The 18,547-nt window shown below is 42.8% G+C and overlaps 1 protein-coding gene across 1 annotated transcript in view; it reads left to right on the forward strand.

The window, feature by feature from the left end:
• Positions 1-527: 527 nt before the first annotated feature.
• PIGQ (phosphatidylinositol glycan anchor biosynthesis class Q) overlaps positions 528-18,547 on the forward strand; it is a 49,416-nt gene continuing 31,396 nt past the window's right edge. The window contains exons 1-2 of the mRNA XM_063143293.1: positions 528-613; positions 8,071-8,770. Of these exons, the coding sequence (XP_062999363.1) occupies positions 8,097-8,770 (674 nt within the window). The 5' untranslated portion in view covers positions 528-613; positions 8,071-8,096. The remainder of the gene's footprint in view (positions 614-8,070; positions 8,771-18,547) is intronic.

An 18,547-nucleotide genomic window follows, 5' to 3' on the forward strand; every position in this document is an offset into this window, starting at 1 on the left:
AATTCCCTCTTCATCACAACAGTTAAAGCTGCAGGTGCCCTGCCCTCTTTTAAATCTGGTCACTCTAGTATAGCTTCTGCAGCTTTAACTGTTGTGAGGAAGAGGGAATTTCACCAAGTTCTCCATATATACAAATGACACCTGCTGAAATTCCCTTTTCTATGCAACTATTAAAGATACAGGAGCCCTGTCCTCCTTTTCATAGGGTCACCCTAGTTTTATGGCCCCATTGCCCTGCATCATTCATGGACTGCTGCAGGGGTTTAAGACGTCATCTTCTTCCACTCAGAACCCTTCCGTGTTTTCCCATCACATTTTCCGTCCTTTCCCTTACTGACTCCCCGGAGGGAATAGACTCCGACGGGGAACACATCAAATTCCTCCCCTTTCTTTGTGAAGGAACTCAATCTAACGGAACCCCAACTCAGGAGGTCGAGGTGCCTGTCCGGAACACAATTAGGGGAGGACTGCGGGGACAGCTCTCAGGAGCGGGCCGCGTCTCCTAGCAACCGGCCTGTAGTTCCCGGAAGTGGCTTGAATGTCAAGAGGCGCGGGCTCCGTTTTTCGATCTCTGCAGGCTCAAGGCGCCTCCTGGAAGCAGGAGCGGGAGGAAGTAAGTGCTGAGAGAAGAGAGGTGGTGAATTCTAGAGGCTGGGGGTGCAAAAAATGCGGAGGGGATTGGGACTAGGGTTGCCAACTTTTGAATTGGCCCTTCCTGTAGCTGGGCCTTTGGATATGCAGCAATTAGCAAGTGCTGTCATGTTTATCTCCATATCCCGAAAGGCTTTACTTCCTAATTCGTACAGAGCCAGCTGCTGTTAAAGCCACTGGAGCAGGCCAAGCTGCCTTCCCACTGGTCAGTTGGCAATCCCAAGTGGGCCACGAAAAGGGGGTGAGTGTGGGAGGGGAAAACTACCTGAGTACATTATGTATATTGATGTGTTTCCCCAGCCTGAGCTGACCAGAGGACAAAGGCTTCTGTATAGGTGTAGAAGAGTAGTTGTGTAGTGGAAGAGCAAACCCGTACTTCTCAGGTAGAAGTAAGACATGTTGATATAGTTATTATATTTATTGTCCACAAAGATCAAAGAGTAGTGTCTGGGGCTCTCCCCTTGCTTTTAACTTCGCAACAACCTTGTGAGGTAGGCCTGGCTGAGAGAGAGTGACTGGCTCAAGATCACCTAGTGTTGGTCAAACATCTTATTGTATGTGACTGATAGCCATTACAGAAGTTCAACTAGTGAGTTGAGAAGTTATTGGAACCTGGGTCACTCTAGTTAGACACTTGATCTGGACTGGTCCCAGGATCTGGTTTGAGGCATAAGATACAACAACTTTGCAGAAGCTAAATAGGCATAGATCTGGTCAATGTCTGTATGGGAGATTGCCTGGAAACCATGTGTATTCCACCTTAACTTCCATCTTGGAGGTAAAAGGTGAGATATACATATATTAAACAAAAAATACACTACACAAACTTTATGTGCTGCAGGCCCCTCTTCAACTACAGAGCAAGATACAAAAGCCTGTCCGTTATTTCTGGTTGCCCTACCCTAAGCCTTTTCTCAATTTTGGGATGTCTTCCTCTTTTCCAGATACTGGAAATTGTTCATTGGGGGTTGTTTGTTTGTTTCAATTTGGGGCCAAACACATCAAAGCCTTTTGCTGCCCTTTGTCACACTGCTACTTTTATCTCCATACTTACATTCCAGCAACTGGGATGTATGACTGCCAGAGCCTGAATTAATCAGCGTAGTCTGATGACAATATGTTTAGGCTGGTGAAGTGGGAGAAAGAAAGAAGTGGGTTATAGCACACTTGTGATATGGCATTAAGGACAGTGTGCATCTGGTTTATGGACCTTGATGACCTGTGTCATAGGAAAGCACTTAGGCTCAATGATATGTTACAGTGAACACATGACCAGGCTCTCTCATTTAAAGAAGTTTGGTGATATCCCCATTGCTGGCTGCTGTTTGCAAGCAGTAGGACAACACTCAGCACAATAATGTTGTATTGTGTGTCGGCTTTAACAAAATGTCACTGGGAAACATAAGAGGATATGTGAGCAGGTAGCAACTATGCATTCATAACAATGTGTAGTTTGGGCCTTGGGTACAATAGAGCAGCTGCTGCCAGCCTAAAATGTACCTGATAGATTTCTCTCCAACGTTAGCATCCTGCTTAAAATATCATTTGGGTGGTATTCTATTGGGTGGTATTTATCGGGGGCACTGTGCTCCGGTGGTTCTGGTCCTGCCTCTCAGGTAGATTCCAGATTGTGATGCTGGGGGATAGTTGCTCCTCAAAAAAGGAGCTGTTGTATGGTGTACCACAAGGTGCCATCCTATCCCCAATGCTATTTAACATCTACATGAAACCGCTGGGAGAGATCATCCGGAGGCATGGGGCGGGGTGCTATCAATATGCTGATGACACCCAAATATATTTCTCTATGCCTTCAATAACAGCATCAGCTAAGGATAGTGTGTCTCCTCTGAATGAATGCTTGGAGGCGGAAATGGGCTGGATGAGGAAAAACAAACTGAATCCAGACAAAACAGAGGTGCTTGCTGTCAAGGGCTCTGACCTAGGTTTGGAGGTGTGTCAGCCAGTTCTGGATGGGGCTACACTCCCCCTGAAAGACTGTGTTCACAGTTTGGGGGTGCTCCTGGATCCGTCGCTCCAAATGACAGCCTAGATAGATGCGACGGCCAGGAGTGCCTACTATCAGCTTCGGCTGATACGCCAACTGTGTCCCTTCTTAGAGTCAGGAGACCTAAAGACAGTAGTGCACGCGCTGGTAACCTCAAGGCTCGACTTCTGCAATGCGCTCTACATAGGGCTACCATTGTACCTAGTTCGGAAACTTCAACTAGTTCAAAATATGGCAGCCATGTTGGTCACCACTACATCTAGGGGTGAGCATATTACCCCAACATTAAAATCACTCCACTGGCTGCCAATTAGTTTCCAGGCGAAGTACAAAGTGTTGATCATTACCTTTAAAGCCCTAAATGGTTTGAGTCCAGGTTACCTGCAGGATCGCCTTCTCCCATACAGTCCGCCCCGCACCCTCAGGTCCTTTGGGATGAACTTACTTCAGTCAGCTAAAACTAGGCTGACATCAGTTTCCCAGAGGACCTTTTCTTCTGTTGCCCCCAGATTGTGGAATGGCCTGCCAGAGGAGATTCGTAAAATTAACTCTCTGTGTGATTTTAAGGCAGCTTTAAAGACTAGCCTTTTCCAGCAGGCCTATCCAGATCAATGTTAAATCAAGAATTTTTAAGATGTATTGATTCCTGTTCTAATGTTGTTCCCCGCCTCGATCCAAAGGGAGAGGTGGATAAGAAATAAATATATTATTATTATTATTATTATTATTATTATTATTATTATTGAATTGCGCAGCTAGAATTTGCAATATTTTGACTACCAGCAGAATAGGGAAAGGCCAAGGCTGTAGCGTGGTATAGGAAAGGTCAATTAACAGGTTGTGAGCTGATACCACCTACTGGTGCCCCTACCAAAATTTAATCAAGCAAGCTAAAGTAAAAACTTTGCAGCACTTGAAACTGTAAGCATATTTCTTTTGGATTTGGGATGTAATATGTCAGTGTTCTTATCTGAGCTACAAATCAGAAAGTCCAAAGTTTTGATCTTTGCCACAAACTCGCTCACAATGCAATCCTGTGCAAGTTTAGACATGCTGACTGGGGAATTCTGGGAGTTGTAGGACTTATTCTGTTTAATTATTCATAGAATTGCACCCTAAAAGTCTTAACCAAGCTATGCTCTTTTTCAATCCAGTATCTTTCTATTTGCAATATGAAGGTTAGTAATCCTAGCCTACCTTTTAGGGTTGCTGTAACGATTACAATAAGGGAATGTATGTGAAGTGCTTTGAACATTTTAAGCACTATATGTAATGCTATACTTGATCACAGAAGTGACCTTTTGATGTGATGGTGGCTGCCTTATGTGGCAAAATTAGTGGCCCCCCAGATTGTTGTCTGGAGAATAGTGTGGCCCCAAGTGTACAGACATAGGTTGTCCCCTGTGGATTGAATACTGGACTTGGAGTAGGGAAGGCCTGAATTTAAATCCTTGCTCAGCCCTGAAACTTGCTGGGTGGCCTTGAGCCATTTTCTGTTTCTCAGTCATACCTGCCTCACAAGGCTACTGTGAACATAAAATGGGATAATCTTATCCTTGCTGCGCTGAGCTCCCTGGAGGATACAAATGTAATATCAACTGCCAGGGACAGATTGAAGGTCAGTCCTTCATTATTTTATTCCTTTATTTATATCTCACCTTTCCTTCCAGGAACTCAAACCAACATACATGGTCCCCCAACCTATTTTGTGTTCTAAATAACCCTGCGAGGTCAGTTAGCCTGAGTTTGTGTGTGACTGGCCCAACATCATTCAATGTTTATTATTACTGTTGCCATAATAAGTGTTAATACTTTTCATTATAATTAACTTGTGTTTGTGGTAACTGCTTTCCACAACGTTGACATTGTTGATCCACACTGTTGACTTTGTTGATCCCCTGGAATATGCCAGTGGTGGGTTGGGGGATATAAATTTAATTAGTAACTCCCCTTGCCTATTAAGTTTGATAGGGGCAGCCCTGCTCTGGATGTGAAATCAATTATGGTAAAGATTGGCACTGTCTTGGCTGTTAGGGGCTCAATTATGGAATTCCCTTCCCCCAAAAAAAGCCTAATTAAACTTGCCCTGTATTAATTTACATAGTAGGTAGAAGGTTTAATTTTTGTTTAACTGGGGGTTTACAATTACATTTGGGGGCTTGGTGTATCTCTGGTTGGTGTTTTTTTAATGTTCTTTTTATGTTTCCAGGTTTTATCTTATGTTCTTATCTGATTTTTATTGCATAATAAACCTTTTTTGATATCTTTTTGTTTTTTGGAAATACGAGTGGGGTAAAATGTGAAAAATAGATAAAGGAAGAGTTAGATAAATCGGAAAGATTTATTTTTAGTATCAAAACAGGGGCCCTTGTTAGGATGAAAACAGATGATATTGTAAGAGAGTTTGAAGGTGGTATGATAAAGGTGTTTGCAGTGATATACACAGTTAATCCTTTTGCCAAGCTATTACCACTGATCAAACAGGCTTTTTGAAGCACTACAAAACCCTGCAAAATCTGTGAACAGAGATAACAACATTAGACCACCTCCAGCTCTGAATTAAAGGATGTCTCACCTATTTCTAGCCCATCATCCTGCCAAATAAAGAGACTTTCTGACCACCATCAATATTCTGTATGCATTTAGTGTGTTAGCGTGTGCAGCAGACACACCGAGAAGAGTCTGCGTTCCCAATTTTGCTTCTGTGTGCTACACCAATATTCTCTTAACCTTGTCTGCTTTGTTTTTCCTGATTTGCATTGTTATTTATATGCATTTCCCCAGTCCTCCGTCTTTTGCCTTCCTTTTTGATTTCCGGAGGTTATGAAGGCAGAAATGCACATTACAAGCAAAATGTAAGACTCCCAATGCCTTATTTTCCTCATAAAACAAAATAGGGACATTTGTAAAAAGGTAGGAGTGCTTACTTCTTCCTCTACAAGATCTCCACCACCAGTAGTTTTTAACTCCCTTCTCCCCTAGCCAGGAAACCATTAGCCCGGCAGAGGGAAATACAGGCAGCAGCGGGTGGGTTGGTGTGCAGCTATAAGGGTGAACTGATGAATCTGTGAGGGAGTAAAGCCCTAATTCTCCTCTACAAATGCTCATTTTCATCTGCATTCTACATGGGTTTGCAATGTGTGGTTCTTCCCTAAAATCCTGCTTTCTTGGAAGCTCCAGCTCATCCTTCCAGCCAAAGCAGGGGGCAAGGGCAGATTTTTCAGTGAATGCTGCTTTTACAGTCCGCCGGAGGGGGATTATCACACTATGAGGCTTGTTGCTCACTCAGCCTCCAGAGCCAAGAGCGCACTCTGCCCCCAACCACACTCCAAAGTTCTTTTCAACTGCACATGTCTGAATTGAATCTCAACTTAAGAGAGATAAGACAGAGGTGCTCTGTCTCGGGGATTTGGTTTTCAGCCTGTCCTGGAAAAGGTCAGGTTCATGGCATGGGTGTGCTTCCTAATTCTACGCTGTCCTTGGATTTTCAGGTGGTAGCAGTGGCAAGGCGTGTGTATGCACAACTAGGCTTAAGGTGCAGTCCTTTGCGTGTTGAGGCAGAAAAAAGTCCTACAAATCCCACTGTTGACTGGGGAGTACTGGGAGTTTTAGGTCTGTTTTCATTCCAAACATGCATGGAACAGGGCCAGCTGTGACCATTTCTGAATCAGTCTGATCTGGCCACAATTATCCATGCCTTGGTTAGATTGCTTTTAGACTATTGCAGGGCACTCTACATTAGAGAGCGTCTGGAAGCTTCAATTGCTGCAAAATGTGACTGCTAATCAGTATACAGGATCAGGATCATATCATCCCTCTATTGAAAGATTTGCACTGGTTGCCCCCCCCCCAAATCATTCTCAATTGAAGCTGTTGGTCTTAACTTTTAAAGTTTTATGTGCCTTCTGGCTATCTGAGGGCATGCCTGTCTTGTGAAGATTTGTAGGAGAAACCCTTTTCAGGATACCCCCTTTTCACAGAGGCCTCATTGTCACTCTTTGAGCTTTTTGGAAAGGAGCTAAGACACGTTTCTTTAATTTGGCCTTTTGAATTGTGAGTTGTAGTGTTTGTTCTGTACCGTTTTAGGTTTTAATAGGGTGTTACTGCTTTTGCGTTTATGTATTATCTGGATTTTTGTACACCTTGAATGCAGTTTATAAATATGATGTATAAATAAATGCATTTTAATGAGGATTCCTCACCACATATAAAATGAAAGTGCTGGAGAGGAATTAGCCCTTGGTACCAGTAACTGTGGTCCTCCTCTCATTACAAGTAACAGGACATGTACCAAACAGACATCACTTTTCTGCCTCAAGGGACTGGGAATTCATCCATGAACAGACATTGCCTCCTGCAGCAGCATTTGACAGGCTGGTGTTTTCTCTGAGTAAATCAGCCAGGGCGTGAAAGCATCCCAATTGCAAATGAATTGCAGCTTTTCCCGAGCAAAATGTCAGAATCCTAGGTATTACGTAGATCAGTTGTACTTTATTTAAGAGAAATGGGCTCACCAGCAACATCCCGTTTCTGTGTATCCCCTCCTTTTTTTGGTATAGATGCCATAAACAGACAGTAAGGGTTCCTTTCCAGTCACTGGACCCATTGCAGAGGATACAGCCTGAGGGGAGGTTGGAGTTTTTCGCATGGCATCCCTGGCTCAGTGCTGAAGGACAGAGAAGGACAATGATGGCCGGATGTTGTTAACTCTGGGCTTGCCCCCTCCTTACTGGAATGATGTTTCTGTTTGATACTTCTGAGTTATTTAAAGGGACAGTGTCAGTTAGTTCCAGGGTCAATATTTCATTTCTGCTTATAAAAACTGAGAGTTTGGTGTCACCTTGGATTTCAGAGTGATATTTATTTATTTATTTATTTAAAACAAATCATGTAATATTTGCCCTGGCTTGGTGCCTTCCCTCTAAGGAGTCTACAGTACTTTATAGAACCTTACTCGCATACAATGTAAGTAGGGTTTCCACATTTGTTACTGGCCCTGATCTTGAGACATTAACACAGAAACTTTAAAACGTGAACCACTTCCTAGCATGAAGATAAGCGGTAAGAAAAGGTTCACCTGCTAAATGTGTATGAGTTAAAAGTACAGGCGCAGGGCCAGTAACAAAGTACTGGGCAACTTTATTGACTAGGTTCTTCTGTGCTAAACATACCCAGCTCTGTCAACAATTTTAGGATCGCTTTTAAAGCTTTGAGCTTTTTGAAAAACTTGGCCAGCTACCTGACATCTCTTGCCATCTTAAAAGGACACTAGCTCTGTGTCCTAAGTATGGAGGCAGTTGTCTATGCTTCAGTTGGGGAACCAGGACTTATCTCAACATTTGAATTCCTTTGATTTGCCCTTGTGCATGGATCCATATGTATCTGAGCATTATGTTTTGGCTTTTTATTTCTAGGTTTTATCGTTTTCAAACTTCCTACCATGGTGCTTAAGGTCTTCTTCCCTGTTTGCTGCTCCTCAGCTGAAAGTGGGCTTCTGATTGGGCGATGGATTCCAGAACAGAACTCCGCTGTGATCCTGGCGGTGGTCCACTTCCCTTTCATTCCCGGCCAGGTGAAGCAGTATCTCTCCGAAATGCAACACACGACACAGGTCCAGTTATCTGTGATGGGCTCATGGATTAACAGCAAGCAAGCAAAGGAGGAGAGCTTGGAAAGGTTCCTGGAAGACCTCGGTACGATCTTCTCACACGACCCCTGGATCCAGATCAGCAAGGAGAAAGGCAGCAAGTTTTGGAGCTGTTCTGCCGTTCAGAATGAGCCTGGCGGTGACGAGGAAAAAGAAATCATCTTGGTATATTATGACCAGCGCAAAGTGATGCTTTCACAGCTTCACTCCCCGCAGGACCCGGTTGTGCTTTCTGATCAGAAGGCAACGGACGCTTCCAAACTAGTTGCCGTGTTTGACACAGTTGCAAAGAGCAAGTTGCTCTACATGAAGGACAGGTATGATGAGGGGCCAATCAAGCTCACCCATTGGCAGTCGGACGGAGTAGAAGCCAGTATTATTGTGGAACTCTTGAAACAGGCCTCTGTACCTGCATGTATGCTGGTAACATCCTTACTTTCGCTGGTCTCTGGAGTCTGTAAAAGCAGGTATGTCATGTGGGATGGGTCCACTGTATGCAACGATTAGAAGCAAAATCAAACATAGAGCAGCGTCAGTACATTATAACCACGCTTTCTTTCGGTTCGGGGAATTTGTCATATTCTAATATGCAAAAAATGTGTTTTCTGAGCCAACCAATCTAGTGCGGTGCTTTTCAAGCGGTCTCCCTTCTGCGAAGTCTTTCCACGTCAGCATATGCCAAGAAGCCCCTGCATATTTCAGAGGATTCTGTGGCACACGTGGTTTACTTGGGAACCCTGCGTGGGCTGAGGCGGCACGCTTGTACAGACCCAACACTCCCTTCTGGCTGAGCATCCCCTGCGTTGGTGGGCGCACGGTCTTTCAGGGAAGCTTGTCCTTCGTCAGTCGACTTCTCATTTGAGGGCCCCTGGGGATTCCTCCAAACTTTGTTCGAAACAGTGTGCTGAATCTGAATTCAAGTCCCAACAGAGCCATAATCTACTGGGACACTTTGATTGGAATTAGGAGTGTGTGGGAATTAGGAATGTAGCTGCGGAATTGCTTTACAATGGATAAAAACTCATTGACGGATGGTCCAAGAGTGTAGGTAGGCTCTTGGCTCTGGAGGTTCCAACGTGGTGAAAGTGGAAAATCCATGCCCAAGCTGCATGATGTAATCATGTTGCACCACCGTACTCTAGGTGGCCTTTGATAATAAAAGAGCAAGGGGCAGAACTTGTGTCTAGTAACGTAAGTGGTGCAAACTGGTGCGATAATGACATGCCACAGAGGCCACCTAGGATGCTGAGCCTGGATATAACATTATGCCCCAAACTGAAACAATTAAAAGTATGTACAAGAGATCAGTGAGAACACCTTGCGCCCGAGGCATATTGTGGCAGAGTTGATGCTCCAGTTCCTTGTAGAGATCTTGGATTGATTAGACACATAAAAACTTGTGCTTTGTGCATTTGGCTCCATCAGTAGAACAGCCATATCCTGCCCCAGTCCCCTGACTGATGGAAAAATGACGGGAAGTTCTGTAATCCCAAGGATGGGTGTGGATACCTGTTTACTAGCATACTGTTACAGGCAGGTACACTGGTACTTGTGCTACATCAGTGTTCCATGCAGCAGACATGCAAAGCATCATATACAGTACATTCGCCAAAGCACTCCTGATTGGACTGAGGCTCCCTGTCACTTATATATGGGTGTCTCAACCATGTGCCTCTCTGTCACACTCATCATGTTTTCTGCAGGTGTCCCTCGTGTGAATGTGATAGTTGTGTAAAGCATTGCATTGTTTAAAGGAGCAGCACAGGAAGTGCGGTAACCCCAATAATTAGCCTTCTTGAAATGCCCTCAGTGTTAAGTGTTTGCTCCGCTTCCAACAGAAAGCCCTGGGAGACTGGCAAAGTGCTGGTTCCCAAGTGTAATTATGAATGGATGTGAAGTTAAAAAGCTCTTGCCTGTAAAGCTCAGCGTTCGAACCGGGCAGGCCGTCGAGTGAGATCATGTTGTGCTGCCAAAATGGTGGGGGATTGAAGTTTTGTTTCCAAGCTGGCAAAGGGCAGTTTGATTAATTCCGTTTGGATACTGGTTCCAAAAGCATTCATGAGCAAACTGTAGCAAGTGTAGCCTCGGGCTATGAGGAATAGAATCCATCAACAGGTTTCCAGCCGAATAACACTGTCATGGAAAATTACAGCTAGCTTTTCCATACTTTCTGTTTGATGCATAAACCTTTTAGCTTTCATCGTGTTTTTAAATGCTTGTGAGGGAACAGAGGTTTTGTGTCAAATTGCAGTCCTGTGTGTGCAGATGCGTCTTTGCTAACATAGGTGGAGTTGAAGCATTTACAGCAGGTCTAACTGTAACCAGTTCCTAGCAGCTTGGTGGAGCATTGGCAGGTTAGGCGATATTACTCTACGCAAGCAATTTATTGCATGCTCGTGGTTGGCCACTCACAGAATTTTGTGGGCCCTTTACAAGATGTCATCAACCTCCAGGATGACTTCCGTGCTTTTCCCAAGTAATCTCACTTTAAAAAAAAACCCGGAGATAATGCAGTATTTAAAATTATTGCACGATGTCCCTAGTGTGTCAAGCTGGCATAGTGCTATAATTCTGCCACTAGATGGCGCTGCATTGCCAATGTGGTCACCGCCTAAAGGAGCCACTTGTAAATGTGGAAAGATTCCAGAAGAAGAAACCCCAGTAAGGCTGTGGGTGTTTTTCCTTAATGTAGAGACACCCTGAGTTGCTGGATCTGAATACTGACTCAGTGTAGTTCCTTGACTGACTTGTTTTGGGTGTCTTGGAAAGCCCCTGCCTGTCAGAGGAGACAGGACTGTGCTAGATGGACAAATAATCTGATTTGGTATAAGGCAGTTTCTCAGAAACCACAGCTGATACCCATAATGCAGTTTTTCAACGGAAGTTAAAATATTCCATGTTTAGCTTGTGAAAATGAATGAATGTACATTGCAACTGGATGTCCATTTATAGAAATGTGAATGCACTTCGCAGTTTTCCATACAAGCAACATAGAAGCTACACACAATGATGTGGATTTTTGCAAGGGTTTTACATAGTTGTGTACTAAATGTACAGAGTACAGAATATGTTTAATATACAGTATGTTCCTTTTTGAACTATACGTTGCTCTTTACCACCATCTTGTGGCTACTAATGGTAAACTTAAATTTCTTTTTAAAGGATAGTAAATATTTAGTATCTTTTTACCTGCAATCTTAAGCACACTACAGCAGAAAGAAATCCCCACCTAACACTGAGGTGTTTTCTCAGGAAAATTTGCTTAAGATCAAGCTGTTTATCAGAACTTGCTCTAAAACTATCCAACATTCCCTGTTCACAGTAAGACGTTTGAGTGCAAAAGCATGAAATTGGCCAAAAGAGGCATTTGGACCATTAAATGATATCAACAGGCTATTGGGGGATGACAGCAGAACTGCAGAACAGCTTAATGGATCCTTTGCATTAGTTTACACTGCAAAAGATGTTCGATATCTACAGTTGAACCATCTTTGCTGAAGAATGCATCTGAAGGACTAGGACATATAGAGAAGACAAAGAATGATACTTTGATCTAACTGGCAAATAAAAAGTTATCACATCAAGGTGATATTAATCTGAGAATTCGTAAAGAAAGCAAATGTTGACGTTCAGATTAAAATATGTAACTTTAAATTGAAATCAGCCTCCTTACAAGGGCATGGGGGGTGTCAATGAAACACCAAACAAAGACTATGGAAATGACAATTCTGTCAACCTGGCTTTTGTCCCAGATAAGCTAGTAAAATAAATTGATGGGGAAATTGTTAAACACAGAGAAGAAACTTTGCTGGCGAGAAATCAGCATGGCTTCCAAAGGGAAATCACTTCACCCCTAGGCTTTTCTTTGCAGATTTTAACAATTTATTTATTTATTTGTTACATTTTTATACCGCCCAATAGCCGAAGCTCTCTGGTAGGATCACAAAAATTAAAACCGTGAAGAGCATAAAAACAACCAACAAATTTAAAACACACATACAAAATGCAATATAAAAAGCACAACCAGAATAAAACCACACAGCAAAAATTAATATAGGTTAAAATATGAGATTAAAATAGCAAAGTTTAAATTTAAGTTAAATTGGGTGTTAAAATACTGAGAAAATAAAAAGGTCTTCAGCTGGCGATGGAAAGAAAACAATGTAGGCGCCAGGCAGACCTCTCTGGGGAGCTCATTCCACAGCTGGGGTGCCACAGCAGAGAAAGCCCTCCTCCTAGTAGCCACCTGCCTCACTTCCTTCGGCAGGGGCTCACGGAGAAGGACCCCTGTGGATGATCTTAAGGTCCGGGCAGGTACATATGTGGGGAGGCGTTCCTTCAAATAACCTGGCCCCAAACCGTTTAGGGCTTTAAATGTTAATACCAACAAGAGCATAAGCAATCAGTTTCCCATGGAAGGTGCAAGAAAAAAGGACATATCTTCTGGTGGATCAGTAATTGGTTAAAAGACAGGGCACCCAGGATAAAAAAATAACTGGACAGTTTCCACCGTGAGCAGTGGAGTTCTCCATCAGTCTGTATCAGGCTAGAAAAGTGGGGCTAACAACAAAATTTTGCAATATGGGGTGCTCTTTTTCAGCCAACCAGTTATGACACTCCATTTTCTAGGATATTCCATTCCATTCTCCCTACCCCAACCCTGATTTTTCCTTTTCTTTTTAAACATTCCGTATACCATGACCACTGAGCATGCTTGTTCTCATTGATCTGTTTTTGGAGCCTGCCTCCCTCCCCCACTCTCTTTTAAGGTTTATTTTCTAAAACTATTTTGTCCTTCTGCAATGCTTGGGGTTCCCCTGAGGCTGCTGATACCTCTCTAGTGTGACTGGTACCTTGGAGAATGAGTTCGCTGTTAGTATGTTGGACACTGTTTAACTTAATGACCTCCGGAGAACACAACCAGGAATTCCGAATTCTGTAAGATTAAGCTTGAGATTTCTATTTGAGATTTTAAAGACAGAGCAGAAAGACAAACAGCATGCACCAGACTTTGTAAGGTGACTCTGAAACAGACGTTCCTAACCTTGGAATAAATTATGTTCTCTAAAAACCCATGTTTGTCAGGGGGTTTCCATACAGAGTTTGATCACATCTGTAAAAACACATTTCCTTACCAAATCATTTTCCATTTTAGGGTTATAATATGTTTATGCTGTTCTGCTCCTCATCAGGATGGGTTTCTGGTACATTAATATAAAACCAATCTGTATCCTGTACAGGATAAATGAATATAAATGCACTTGTAGAACCTTTCTTCACATTTCAGTAGTCATCTATAATTTGAAAAAAATCAGGTTTGGCTTTTTTGTCTGAATGAAAGCTTACATAATTTTATGGAAAGATGATGGAGCATCCAATCCCAAGCATTGGAAAACCACAGTGGTGGCTTAGAGGGAAAGACTCGTATTCGATCACCCCTTCTCTCTGACAGTGACCCTGTTCAGACGACACGTGAAGCCATGGCGGTTAAGCATTTTGAGCTAAACATTACGGCTTAGCATGTCATGTCAACTATGACTTAGCATGTTGTGTTGTGACATAACTGTGGTTTAAACACGCTCACTAACTATTTGCTGCAAAAGAGTTAGGAGCCAAACCATGGTTTAGCATGGTCTGAACAAGCCCAGTATAAACAAAAACTAATTCAAACTGTATAAATGTTCTATACTTTGCCCTTTTTACTAGTAAGTGTTCATCCATTAATACGGATTGATACATTCATTTCCCTTCGCATAGAAACGAAGTGTTGACTTCTGCTGAAATTAGAATAATCTATTCAGAAACATACCTGCCATCAAACAAGTTATTTTAATGTTGGTTTGCCAAGTTATCTGATTCTTTGCTGATTCATATGTTGGACGCATACAAAGTCTCCCCCCTCCATTGAATTTCCTGCTGAGGATACTTACGTTGTGTATGTATTTTGCATGCTGCCCCATTAATCGGGATGCTGTTAGTCTATTACAGTCTTCCTTAACCTGATTCCCCCCAGATATGTGGGACTACAACTTCCATAATCCCCCAGATAGCATAGATGGCTGGGAATTATGGGAGTCGTAGTCCAACACATCTGGAGGGCACTGGGTTGGGGACAGCTGATCTGTCAAAAGGCCCATAACAGATTGATCAAATAGATTAATGAATTTAAAGTTTCAGTTCTATTTATTTGCTTTTTAATAAATGGAAGAACATTTCCATACTTTTGCTTCCATTGTCTGCCTAGAATCCAAGCCTGCTCCTTTGTGCTTTGGAGTTCTCTTGTAATAAAATAAGGTCCCACAGGTTGAACTTCCATAATAAAAGAGAGAATGAAAGGAATTATGTTTCCAAACGTGGCTCTGACTGTCTCCCGACTCACATCTCAAGGGTGACCAGTTAGCCCAAGGTAATCTCTCCGCCCCCCCGCCCCACCTCCAATTGAGTCTTTTGGAGCATCAACAAGCATCATGTCCTTTCCTCTGTCACTTCAGATGTTATTAGCAGGCAGGCCAATTGAACAGCGGTGCGCTTATTTTGCTCCGAGGTGGTGGGGCTTCAGCAAACTGTGGAATAACTCGGGGAACCTGAGCTGAGAATGATTCACACTACACTGCGTTTGGCGCTGATGTGTCTCGCTTATCCCGGGTAGGGCAGATAGAGGCGGGTTCTGAGAACCTGGGTTTCAGCCTGACAAACCTTTTGTGAAGTGTAGCTGAAAACACCCCGAGGGCTGCCCACTAATAATTTCTCCTTGTTTTTCACCAGCTGCACAGATATTCCTGATGCCTTTGAGTGATACACTTGTGTGACCAGATAGCAGCAATGAGGATGGCTAACTGGCCCATTCCAGTGTGACATACTGCATCGTCCATTCATGAGTGATCCTCTTGCTTGTAGATATATAGATGGATGAAAGTTGGTATAAATCTTGTGGGAATGTCTGGACTCTGAATTTCAGGCCTGTTGGGGTTCTGGTGGGTTATTAAAATTGGGCGAGGGGTGTGGGGATGGTGCTATAGCACTGATGGTGCTATATAAATAAATAATAATAATAATGGGGAGTGAAGAGAAGATGGCAATGCCTCTGGATGTAAAGGGTGATAATGCAGCCTTTCATTCATGCCATGCTTACTCCCTACTGTTGTAAGTAATTCACGCCTCAGAAATTAGCATGCTTGTTATTAAGTTCAGAGGGAAAAATGAGCCTCCTGTACTGAATACCAGATCGTAATAAATTAACTGAAATACTTTATCACTTCCATTGATATGTTTTCACACCCGCATAGATCTGCTGACTCTTGCCTGTTCTCTCGGCCTGCTGTTTTAAACAAGATCATTAATTAGAAGTGCTGCTAAGCATTGATTGAGTATCAGGAGTTGCTCTTAACTACACTTTCGGTTATAATTTATTGGAAAGTGTTAAGCGGTAAATAAAACTCCAGAAGTGCATTTCAGAACATGTTGTCACCTTGCTTCTAAAAGCTGCACTAGGGGTTTTGGAAATGTCATGTGGCGTAGCCCTTGTAGGCTGTACCAGTTCATACTGCAAGTGGGGGGAATTTCATGTTTTAATCCTGTCAGGTCCAAAACACCTGCCTGTGGAAAACTAGCATATGAGGGAAAAAAGTTCTAGCCTCGTAAGTAAAGTATATTTCTATACTCCTTTTCAGAACAAATCTGCTAGCTTTCTTTGTAAAGGATTTCTTTCATCAGGGGAGCATTCAAACATCTGATCCGTTCACTTGCTGTCCAAAGAGTTGAAGGAGAGTGTGCCATGCAACAATTCTGAGGGCTAGAATAGATATAAACCTGTTATAAGCAAATATCTTTGTCTTTAAAAAATTTTTAAAAAGCAATCATTGGGGACATTTTTTTTTTTTTAGTGCATAGTGTGCATGGATGGGGGGAAGTATAACTCTTTTCTCCCCTTCCATGATCCTGACACAATTGTCAGGGGTGGATGGGTGCGGTCATTTTCATCAGGACTGCAGCAGGGGGAGGAAAGGGTTAAATATCGCCCCCTCCCCTGCATGCTATGGTCCCAACAATAATTGCCCCTCCTTTGTTGCTATTCATTTCTTTTCTCTTTTTTAAGTACAGGCATGATTGCTAACAGAACATTTAGTGTCACTTTCTGTTTGACCCAAATGTGTAATTTGGCACTTAGATGTGTTGGTGGTAGGACCAGGAAGGTAGCATTCTGTTCCAGATGGCTTGAACCAAAATGCTTCTTATCAGTGAATTGCTTCTTATCAGTGAATTAAACGTAAAAGACTTTCCCTTTCTCCCAGGCATTCAACAGCATATGCTGAGTTTTAACTGACTCCAATAGCTTTGGCCTTTCTGAGTGTTTAAAATTTGTTTTAAATGTTAACTTTTTTATGTTTTTAAATTTTGTATATTGATTTTTAATGTTCAGTCTTTTTTATCCAATCTTTTTAATCTTTGTAAACTGCCCAGAGAGCTTCGGCTATGGGGCGGTATATCATAGAATCATAGAATAGCAGAGTTGGAAGGGGCCTACAAGGCCATCGAGTCCAACCCCCTGCTCAATGCAGGAATCCACCCTAAAGCATCCCCGACAGATGGTTGTCCAGCTCCCTCTTGAAGGCCTCTAGTGTGGGAGATCCCACAACCTCCCTAGGTAACTGATTCCATTGTCGTACTGTTCTAACAGTCAGGAAGTTTTTCCTGATGTCCAGCTGGAATCTGGCTTCCTTTAACTTGAGCCCATTATTCCGTGTCCTGCACTCTGGGAGGATCGAAAAGAGATCCTGGCCCTCTTCTGTGTGACAACCTTTTAAATATTTGAAGAGTGCTATCATGTCTCCCCTCAATCTTCTCTTCTCCAGGCTAAACATGCCCAGTTCTTTCAGTCTCTCTTCATAGAGCTTTGTTTCCAGACCCCTGATCATCCTGGTTGCCCTCCTCTGAACACGCTCCAGCTTGTCTGCGTCCTTCTTGAATTGTGGAGCCCAGAACTGGACGCAATACTCTAGATGAGGCCTAACCAGGGCCGAATATAGAGGAACCAGTGCCTCACATGATTTGGAAGCTATACTTCTATTAATGCAGCCCAAAATAGCATTGGCCTTTCTTGCAGCCATATAAATAAATAAATTTAAAAAGTATAAATAAAATGAACACTGTGAGCAATTCAAAGCTTCATTTCACTGATAGCCCTGGCTAAGTCGCTGTGCACCATCTGGTTCAGACACTGGCTGAATCAGGCTATGTGTTGGCGAACAGTCACAAATGCTTTTGCCTATACGGGACGCATAGAATTTAATAAGTGTCTATGAGATGCATGTATTTTTGTGCTATTCCGCCACACAGTTTTGAGGGGCAAAATGTACACAAATTGCATGTACATTACAGCCATAGAAGAGCGCGTCTGTGAACATCCATGTTTGCCTGGAATTAAATTGGGAATAAACTAAAGCAACCTAACTCAAAGGATTGTTGTGTGTGTTTAAAACAACAACAGCGATAGAAAAGCACTCAGCCGGATGAAATGGATAAATTTACACGCTGCAAGTCGCAATGCAGTATTGATAAAGAGAGAGCAGATTTTAAACGTTTTATTCTATTTATTATTATTTGTAATATTGCTATACTGCTGATTATAATAGAATCTCTCCATGGTTCACAACATTAGATTGCAATATTAAAACACAGTAGTAAAACATTTCTAAAAACAATAAAAGAGCAGTAAAATGGGACAGTGAAATGGAACGGTGTAGTTAATTCATTTAAGGGAAGGCCTGGGTGAACAAGTGTGGCTTCAGGAGGGAGGGTTTTCCCAAACATGCCACCTAAGGCACTTTCAGGCCTTTCTTCTGTAGTTGTGAGAAACAGAAATGCAGTTTTAAATGCCCTTCTGCCAGGTGTTTAAATTGATGGGTGGCCATCCAGGAAGTTAAAGATTGCCTTCGCACATAATGCTAAATCATATTTCTTTATTATTTCATTTATATCCCACCTTTTTTCCCCCAAGGAACCCAAGGCGGCGTACATAATCCTCCTCCTCTCCATTTTATCCTCACAACAACAACCCTGTGAAGTGGGCTGTGCTGAGAGTCTGTGGCTGGCCCAAATTCACCCAGTGGGTTTCCCTGGCTGAGTGGGGACTAGAACTCGGATCTCCCAACTCCCAGGCCAACACCTTAGCCACTACACCACACTGGCTCTCACTTATTGCTGTGTAAACTAGCAGAAAGGAGCCTGCACACTCCACACTCCCC

This window comes from Elgaria multicarinata, chromosome 17 (genome assembly GCF_023053635.1).
Source record: "Elgaria multicarinata webbii isolate HBS135686 ecotype San Diego chromosome 17, rElgMul1.1.pri, whole genome shotgun sequence".
NCBI lineage: Eukaryota > Metazoa > Chordata > Lepidosauria > Squamata > Anguidae > Elgaria > Elgaria multicarinata.